General features: G+C 43.6%; 1 protein-coding gene across 1 annotated transcript; it reads right to left on the reverse strand.

The window, feature by feature from the left end:
• Positions 1–164: 164 nt before the first annotated feature.
• LOC110977142 (suppressor of fused homolog) lies at positions 165–9,838 on the reverse strand. The gene is made up of 10 exons (XM_022230996.2): positions 9,579–9,838; positions 7,957–8,091; positions 7,205–7,341; positions 6,136–6,278; positions 5,391–5,476; positions 4,441–4,649; positions 3,630–3,882; positions 3,356–3,494; positions 2,771–2,839; positions 165–2,343 (listed from the first exon to the last, which is right to left on the reverse strand). The coding sequence occupies exons 1-10, from the start codon at positions 9,713–9,715 to the stop codon at positions 2,275–2,277; spliced, it is 1,377 nt and encodes a 458-aa protein (XP_022086688.1). The 5' UTR covers positions 9,716–9,838; the 3' UTR covers positions 165–2,274.
• Between the last annotated feature and the right edge of the window lie 198 nt (positions 9,839–10,036).

Genomic DNA, 10,036 nt, shown 5'->3' on the forward strand with positions numbered 1-10,036 from the left:
AAAAAAAAATGAGAAATCTCACCCCTGGTCTGCTTGCATGATGACCAACTACATGAAAATTGATGTACTACAGTCACATTATAAATGGTTGTGAACAGAGACAGTCATGTCATTTTAACTTCAAAAAACAGGGAATAATTTCAAACAGATGCACCATGCAAATGTGTAATTATCATTTTATTTACTTTTTAATGAAAGATTTTCTTTTGTCAGAAAAAGGCAGAAATGTGATTTCAAAATGTTTTCTATTTACGTCTTCTATAAACCCATTTATCCTCAAGTGTTTCCTTTGAACTTACAATCACATTCTAGGTACATTTGATCATAAGAGATTTTACATGATAAATGTATTTCATAGACTTTTTTAAGTAAAGATTAGCACCAGTATTGTAAAGGAGAGCTGTATTTTTTTTTCTTGTTTGCATTAAAAATGCAATTTTTTAAAAATGCAAGGAAACTTTGCATGCATACACGTACATGTATATCCAAGAAAGGTGTAAGTTATCTATCCAAGCTCTGTAGCAATGGTACATGTAACGAGTTGGAAGTGCTTTCCATGTATTCAATGTGGCTACTGGAATAAAACGTCAAAAATATATGACAGCTCTACTTCTATGGCAGGGATAACTGAGTACTACGTAAAATATAACTACATGTCCATGAACACGTATATGTAATAATAGCGTTCTACCGACTTCTTTGATCGAATAATATCGTTGATAGAAATTGCATTTTTATGATGACATAATTTAAAATTGTACAACCGTGGCATAAACTCTGCCACTAAATAAATATACAAGTTCATCTTTCACAATTCCAAAGCAATGCCGTAATATTTGTGCTACACAACCACATGAAGACATAGGCAGTCAATGCTCACCAAACCCCACCAGCCTTAGGAGAAAAATTTTGCATTACTATTTGAGCTCGAGTGAGCCTTTTACGCCCCCCCCCAATTGTGGGCAATAAATGTAATTATTATGTACACGACGAGGCGAAAGCACTGGAGTGGAAAATTGTGAACAGCGGCCACCAAGGCAACCAGGCCTGAAATATAACGCCACTTACCCCAACACCATTTATACCCCATTTGAGAGGTTTCTGAAGCAAGAACAAAATTAGCCTTTCCTACGAGCACTGCTGCTCTGTCCAAAAGGGATAGAGTTCTTAAATTTCAAGGTGACGGTAAAACAATCTTTGGTCTGATGGCAGCCCAAGAAGGAGCATGATGATCCTCCAAAGGAATTTCCCACAAATTTCAACTCCTCCTTCCCCACAACGGACTCGAGTGATGTGCCACATGCAATAAATTAGAATTAAATACATATTCATATCTATATGTCGATATTACAGAATAACAATTTTTCTGATATTTACATAACAGGAAAAAAAACAAGTTGTCGTGATGCCAATGTGAAATTGCCACAGCATGGCTGATTTAAACGGGTCCATACTTCTTGGTACGTACAGTACGCAGTGTGATATTTTTTCTTGCAGTAAATTGCCGTTCAGTTTACGCCTTGCATGACATGAACTTGTTCAACTCGGGCCAAATTCATTTATGCCATGCACAATTTCACTATGTCATGCATCAAACTCTGCTAAACCAAAGTACATCCACTAATGGTATAAACATACATAGACTTACGGACTGGTCAAAAGATTTTCAACGATACACATGCATTTCAAACAAAACCTAGTTACAATGTAAATAAATAATTTAAGTACCGCCGCAAGTGTGGAAGCATCAGTGAACATTGTTTAACAAACGTCTAAATTTTGTAGGGTTTTCTGGGCCAGGACGGATGAGGTGTTTGTGAGTGTTTCTTTGAATCTTGGTGCTCTATAGCCGAATGGAGATCAGGTACACTTCATATACCTGTGTTCAGTGAACAGAGCTTGTTCTCAAAAGCAAGAATTATTTGTACAGGCCCTTAATACTATGGTACTATCAAAGACAAAGATACTTTAACACAATGACCACACTGACGTCTATGTACTGACTGGATAGTGCGCGCTATATCACTGTGCACAAACAAATGAGGCCTCCTAAGCGCCATTATTTGGGCCTCCAAAGATACTGCCCTGTAAACTGATCCTGAGTCTTCAGCTCAGTTTTTGTAAGGCATGTGAGCAAAGTTGGGCCTCCAAAAGATGGCGCCTGGTGACTTCCAGCCCTCGGTCCAGTCAGTATACAGAGATCAGGTGACTGTGTTACTTAGCTGTTGTTTGGCAGAGTTGGTCAGCGGCGTTGAGTTGAAGGCACTGCGCGGCTCAGTCGTTGGGCGTGATGGTGATGAACAATCCCTTCTCTGGCCACTGGTACGTTTTTGGAAGGTCGATCTGCATGGGTAAATACAATCCTGACATTGTGAGCAAAATGCTGAGTACTTGTCCCGCTGGCGGAGCATTATTTGAATTTTGAGACAGAATTCAACTTCAAAATACAAGGAGAGAAAAGGAAAGTTGCTGACAAGAATTGGGGTATTTTGCATCAGAAAAACTACTGGGTGGGACGATTTGCACTGGAACAATCAACCAGTGGCATTCGTGTCCACCACAAGTCCAGTCAAAAGTCCTCACAAGGCTAGTCATAAGTCTCTTCACAAGGCCAGTCATAAGTAACAGGGTGAACGATGGCAAAGGAATGCCGCTGTCACAGTTCATTGGAATGGCTTGTGAACTGGCTTAAGACCGAATGACTTGTGATGGACTTTCAGGGATTGGTGATGGACTCGAATACAACACTGCAATCAACTGAGTTGATTACCTGTTCAGAAGCTGACAGCTCATCAAGTTCCTCCTCCAGCAAGTTGATGAAGTCACTGGTGAACAACACCTGGCACGTGGGAACAAGCATGAAAGAAGTTTGGACAGGGTTCCTCATAGTGGCCTATCCCCCTAGTCTCATAGGCAACCAGTTACCGCTTTCTCTGTGCCTAGGACACCCAAGCCCCATGCAAAATAATGATGCTGAAGCTGAAGGCATGCTGCAACTTGGGCGTTTTCATGGTCCAGACTTTTCCCAAGGCTTTGCACAAATGCTTACAAGATGTAAAAACAAACTAGATAAAAGAAAAAAAATAGTCCAATTGATTTGATTTTGTACATAAAGAGCAGTCTAGGACTATTTTATGTGAAAGTAAAGTTCAAAATCAACGGTGTGAGAGGGTGGATCTTATAGTGGTGTAAAGCAAGGTCTCAGTGGAAGTTTCACCATAAAGAGCACAGTTCTATCTGAACTTGGATGTTATATTACTCAAAAGAGAATTTGAAATCATCTGTAGGAAGTGATAGGTTCTTGGCCACAACATTGTGATTTACATCACTGTGCAGACGTTTCTTGTCTACTGACCTGTAGCCACTGTCCCCTGGCTGCGTAAGGATGGGACTCTTCCACAAAGGCGCCTTCCACGCCATTGGACACCAGTGTTATTGCACAATCTCCCGAGACGCTCTTGAAAGTAAAGTGGCGGCCGTGTCTTAAACGACCCCTATTGAGATACAAGGAGAAAAAATCCTTCCCGGTGAGCTATAATTCTTACAAATGTACCCTAAAATGTCTCCATTTTTTTTCAAATGAGAATCGGGCTTCAGAAAACAGTAATGGAAAAAGCATCATAGCTCACTTCATAGACAAAGGCAGCAGCGCGGCAGCTTCATGGTTCAGCCTGATGTGGACCCGCTCCAGGCAGCGTGGGTTGCCCAGCTCCACGAGGTTGCCCTGGGGATCACTGTCGCTGTCCAGTGACGACTGCCGTTGGGACTGTAGGTACGGTGGGTTGGCGGGGGGCTTGCCGGCCTGCGGGTTGGAGATGGGCGGCAGGGCTGGACGCTCACTGGCCAGACCCTTCTTGAGGGCGGCTTTGATCTGTTCTGACTCTGCAAGACAATGCAAATGACTCCACGTTAATGAAACACAGAAAAACAGCTATCTAGATTTGATGTTTCATGTATATTCATAGGCTGTTGAACAAAAGCCCTTCTCGAACACAGCTAGCTGGTTTTAAGCCTACCAGCCAGCTGGTTTTAAGCCTACCAGCCAGCTGGTTTTAAGCCTACCAGCCAGCTGGTTTTAAGCCTACCAGCCAGCTGGTTTTCAACCTTCCAGCCAGCTGGTTTTAAGCCCACAGGAGTATGTTGCATTGGGCTACATTTGGCTCCACCTCGTTCAAAATTGCCAATTTTCAGACAGCGGGAACTACAGGTAGTCCTACTGAACAGTGCCCTGTTAGATCCTGTGATGGCTAAAATGGTTAAAATGCCTTGCTCAGGAACACAAAATGATTGTGGTAAAGAACTGCACAGAGAAATCTTGAATTGGATGTACCGGGTCACACCACAGCTAGACCACTTTTGCCAGATCACTCTTAGGGATCGTAAAAGTGCACGTTGCATGGCATTATCTGATACTCGACTTCTACTGCGGCGACAACTCACGCTGCGGGGAGATTCTCTGCGACAGAGGCTTCTCATCCCCAGACACCTCCAGGTCATCGGGCTCCTGCCAGGAGCAGCGGGCGCTGACCCCACTCAGGTTGGAGCCGTCCATGTCGATGCCCCGCTCCACCTCATCCTGCAGGTGGGGGTTCAGTTCAAAGATGGTCTCCCCTCTCCGCATGTCTGTGATCAGCCACTCCCCCCCAGCCCTGCAGTCAAACAACATTTTGTGCAATGATAATTGTATTCTAAACAATCTGAACCAGTGTCTTGTTCTTTTCCTTTAACCCCTTGGCGACGGGAATTTCTTTCCGAAAGCTGACTCCAAGAATTCCAGCCTCGCTTGGTCACGAAGGCCACCTGCCAAACCGCAAATTCTCGGTTTGTGGCCCTCCGTGCTCTGCACGCTTTGAATTACACGGGGAAAAGGCTGATTGTTCGGTGGCATGCAGCTCTACTCACCCTTCCACATTCCCATTGCCTCTTTTCAATGTGGGGACTATTCTGAAGCTGGTGATTATGATGCAAATTCCATCTTTTCATTTCTGGGCTATGCATAAAGACCAACTACCATATATACAAGAGCCAGGGTCTGCCTTCTTTCACCGTGTTCGCTCGAGCGTGGGCCGAGAATAATAGCGGAAAAGCGGGCTGAGATCTCAATTTTTATGGCATTTCTAGCCGTGTCCCAGCGCGAAGGGGTTAAAGACACGTGTTGCTCATGCTCCAAAACATACCTCTGACAATGACAAGGGAAGACTTGAATGGACAAAACACTTCGTACAATTTGTTCTTGGTAAGTATGGCAGAACATAAAGAAAGAGGGTACTTATTAAAGCAACTGCAGAGATTTTGATCATTATCCTGACGCATTTTGCTCTGCTCTCAAACCGGCGTGCGACTGAAACTGGGCTTTGCCCCGGCATCACAAATGCAAGTGCCATACTAACACCTGACAGGACTTCAGGAGTTCCAAGATGGATGGACCATTCCACCTCTGGGCTGCCTGCAATTCCTCAGTGCACACACCAACAATCTGCAAAGGACCACCGTATATTTGTCAATCACCACAGGGTTTAATCACAGCAGAGAGGGTTCCCGCAACATGTCGACTATTCCCACTCTGGGGGGATATCCGTTGGGTCCAACCTTTGTTTTTCGGCATGTCCCATGGGCCACTTTTTCAAATAATCACAGACTACGTACCATTTACCGTACCGGGCATTCTTGAGCAGTGCAGTTGATTCAAAAGAAATATTGGGCTGAATTTGTGCTTGACTAAGCAAAAACAATACAAGGTCTAATCCACGACCTTCACGCATGGCATCCTTCATAATCAGCCATGCATTTTTGCCATTCACCCTCAATCCTCCAAAATCCTTCAAAATCGCCAGAAGGATTTTGGAGGATTGAGGAGGGTTAGGGTTAAAGTGGGAAATGGAAACATTGGGTGTAAGGCTGTGTCTAAAAGTTGTGGCTGTGGCTGTGGAAATAACATGGGCATCTATGGGAAGCTACTGGCTAGCTGGAGCAGTTACTATCATAGACATAGGTTACTCCTAGCCACAGCAAGTTGATACAGACATAGCCTTACCGACACCTTTGAACTGACACGGACGACGCGTCGTTCTACCAAAAATGATTTCACTTGCGTCAAGTGGCAAAATGCACAGCAGTCTTCGAGAAGCGACCTACCTGGACGAAGTTGACCATCCCCAGTGGAGTAGCAATGGGTTGGAGCTGAGCGTCTTCGGACATGAGCATGTGCTGGACCCGAGACTCGCTGTTGTCTAGCGGACTGTGCCACGACACGTGGTCCCCTGCACACAAGGTGTTATCTGAGCAGCCAAGGGATGAAGTATACAAAATTGATCACTCGCCATTAATTCTGTACACAACCCAACATTATCTCACGGTTTGAGCACAATAAGCAGTTGAGCTGTTTGGGGCAGTGGTGTGACAAAATGTTTATGAAATGGACTCAAGTCTCATCGATGGGAATTGACAAAGGAGGGCAGTAGGGATGTGTGAGGACTGGCGAGTTACGATATCTTCTTTCTCATTCACGGCTCATGATGGCAAAGTCCTGTGTCATCAGAAGAGAGCACCACGAATGGTGCCACCGATGCCCAGTCCCATCCATCTTAAACAGTGCCCCAACTGTCCGATGATATCCAACCCATCCCAAAGCAAAATTCTTCAGCATGATCCACCACCAATCTCCTGGTCCCTCTGACTTGAAACCAGTGGCGAGATGGGAGGAAAATGAAGTATCCACAAAATAATCACCAGAAGGTTTAGAGGGCCCCATGGCAACACAGGGTGTACGGTCTTTCATCTGGTTCATTTCTTGGTTTCTATTATCAACTTTTATACACAGACACGCCTTAATCATAATCTCTGGATTTTTCAGAAATCAGGAAAACCGCAGTCCAATTATGCTCATGCAGATCAAGCAAGTCAACAGTAAAATTGGCATATTGTAAGTGAAACAATCGAGGAACTCCAAATCTGCATCTACTTGCCAAATCCTGTTTGCAGTACACAGTCCAACCTTGTTAATAAGAGCACTGTTAAAACAAGACTCTGCTTATAACAAGGAAAATTTTAGGTCCCAATCCTTTGTTTTTTCGTTTTCATTCCTGATGATACATGGTTCCTCTTACAACAAGTTAAGTCCGAAGGATCTCTTATTAACGAGATTTGACTGTTTAACTAGAGAGTGGAACAAGTAGAAGTACGACTCTCCAATTGCATTAAATACCTGATTGGAAGACATATTTGGCAAGGCCTTGCATGAGTTGGGCAGGCCAGGTAGGGGGCGCTGTTTCTGTTGGCTCCCTTTTCAGTCGGAAGGTCAGCTCAAAGCCAAAGCCACTTGGAGTGTCGGGGCCCGTGAACCTGTAACGGCAGCAAAACTTCAGTGATCGACTCTCTGAATCACTTAGCTATTGAGACTTGGAATAAGACAAGCCCACCCCTACAAGCCATTACTGGAGGGGGCGTGTTGCTTGTTGATAAATTCGTGGAAAAAGCCTTACATCCAAAGCCCGTAACTGCTAGAAAGGGTTTCTATCTGCCCCGAGTTGAAGTGCGCCCCAACCTCCCATGGAAAGACAGGGTGGTGGGTTGTTTTCCCAACGTCCTCACACACACCTGAAGACACACACCTGAAGACACACATATCAAATGTTGGCACGTACTCAGCACACCCTGTGCCAAATTCATATAATTCTGCGTGATAATGCAGTGAGTACCAACCAAAGTTAAGGAGTGTTGTTTCTATGTTAAAGCATGCCCTCTCTTGCTCCCGCTCAGAGAAGATAAAAACCAACCAAAAAACTAAACACAGAGCAAATTGTTTGTTAAGCCCACAATATGCTAAATCCAGGAAAGTTTTGCTTAGCGCACCCACATTTAACTGCTTCTGAAATGTTTTTCAGCTAATTTTAATCAATCTGCTCGGCAGATGTCTACCTCCCTGACAGCTCCGAAAAGACCGGGTCTATTACTTACTCATGGACTCGTCCATCACCGTAGAGGTCCGAGAGTCCAAAGCTGACGTAATGCCAGTGAGGGGGAATCCCTCTCTCTAGCAGGCCTGGGTTGCTGTACATACTGATGTAGTCCAATGGGTCGGGACCCCCAAGCCTATAGAATCCAACCAAGCACAGAAGATGAGATTTGAAACAACATCTGGGGTCAAGAAGAGATTGACCTGTCTTTGGATTCGTTGCTTGTCTGCCTACTGTCCTGTCTTATCAATTGTTCACTGAACGAACGACACCTAAATATCACGGGGTTCAATTTTTCAACTGTTTTCTCACTTTTAACAATCATATTCCCACACGTTTACTTTGGAAAGAATTCCATACACAGACGCCACTTGACACCCTGTAGACAAACATTATGAGACTGGTCTGAAAAATTGTGTTTCAAGTGAATATCTCAATATTTCCACTGCTAAATTTAACTTTTAAGGACATTTTATTGCTTTCAGATTGCCAACAGCTCACTGCAGGGAAAAATTAGTTGTGTCCTCACGTGGAATTCTTTCAACAATATTTTATGTATGGCTGAGTCATTTGAATAATTCACTATTCGAAAATTCGACTTTCAATTCAATCAAATATCTGAACATTCAGTTGTACTAACCGGCAGATTGTTGATGAACAAACCATTTCATTTGCAATAATGCACACAATTGTACATTACAAAATCACTTTCATAGTTTCTCGCTTCTAGGACTATCTCCAGCCATGATTTAGCAAGTAACTCTCCACTTTCACACCAGACTGAAACGAACAGTTTTGAATAACGCAAGCCGCACCACCTTCTGCACACACATGTGCATTTTGGGTTTAAGTTACTTCAAGTTCACAGTACCATGGGGATCCAACATAAGCAAATCATCAGCTCTATTCAATTAACAAGGAAGTTGAAAGTTACTGCTGCAGATGGGGGGGGGGTGTATAAATTATAAATTCCTATTCAGCATGTTGTGTGCGTCACGTCCATACAGTGCATTCCTACATCCTGCATCAGTGATCCAGAACTCTCTCACACACCGTCATAAATTCTTTTTGGTGAATATGGCGATTCAGTGTATTCATCTGTCACAAAATTGATTGCATGATATTTCAGATTCTTTCTTCACACACACTAAAAAAAAAAATTGACGTGGTGACAGAAAACCTACATATAATAAACACATACCAGAGGCATCCAAAACTGTATTGCGGTCAATGTTCAAGTGATTTGCAAAATTTCCATTCAGACTATTGTCTGAAATTACTGTAATTTCAGACATTAGACTGATTTATTATTGTAAACAAATAGGGCCTATTAAAATAAAATGATTTGACACCAGAATTCATTTTTATAAGATTTATTTTCACCATGTCCACTGCTCCAGCTCTCCCATGCTAGATGACTCTCTTAATATGTGGGCAGAGACATTACTTTCATGTCATTTTGAGACGATTTCACGCTCTTTCCTGTGATATCAACAACGTAGGGCTTACCCACTCACAGTATTGCATTGAACGGTGGTACATGGTGCACCTCGCTCTGACATGTCTGAGTCATGTGTAATCTTATTCCCACTAGTTGGTCAGAGACTTCGGACTAAAACTTACCAAAACTTCAAAACGGCGGTGACTTGCAACGGATTCGGCTGATCAGGATAAAGATTCCTACACGCAGTATACACAGCCTCTAATCCCACTGGAACTATTGGCACAGCGTCGGCTTTATCGCCTTCATTTGCGGCCATTTCACACTTTGAGGCCCAGTACCTCTCGATTTCCCAGTTCGTCGACTGTCTTGTATCTTGAGCTCTCTGATACTGTACTGGGCTACTGGCCCAGGCCTAGACGGATAGTGCTTTTGGAATGAGTACTGGTACACGGCAGTCACCTAGCACTTAACAACACGGACTGGGGTGACGAGCGCGCACCAGTTAACGAGTTTTGCATCTGTTGCTGCATGCAATGTAACAAAAGGTGATTACAAAGCTACCAGACGACTTTCTTGACATCCAACCTGTTTAAATTTAGGGGTGTGTCCTAACAGTGAAGTGGGGGCTCTATCCTTC

The sequence above is a fragment of the Acanthaster planci genome, linkage group LG13 (genome assembly GCF_054643075.1).
Source record: "Acanthaster planci isolate LZ-2023a linkage group LG13, COTS_SCS, whole genome shotgun sequence".
Classification (NCBI taxonomy): Eukaryota; Metazoa; Echinodermata; class Asteroidea; order Valvatida; family Acanthasteridae; genus Acanthaster; species Acanthaster planci.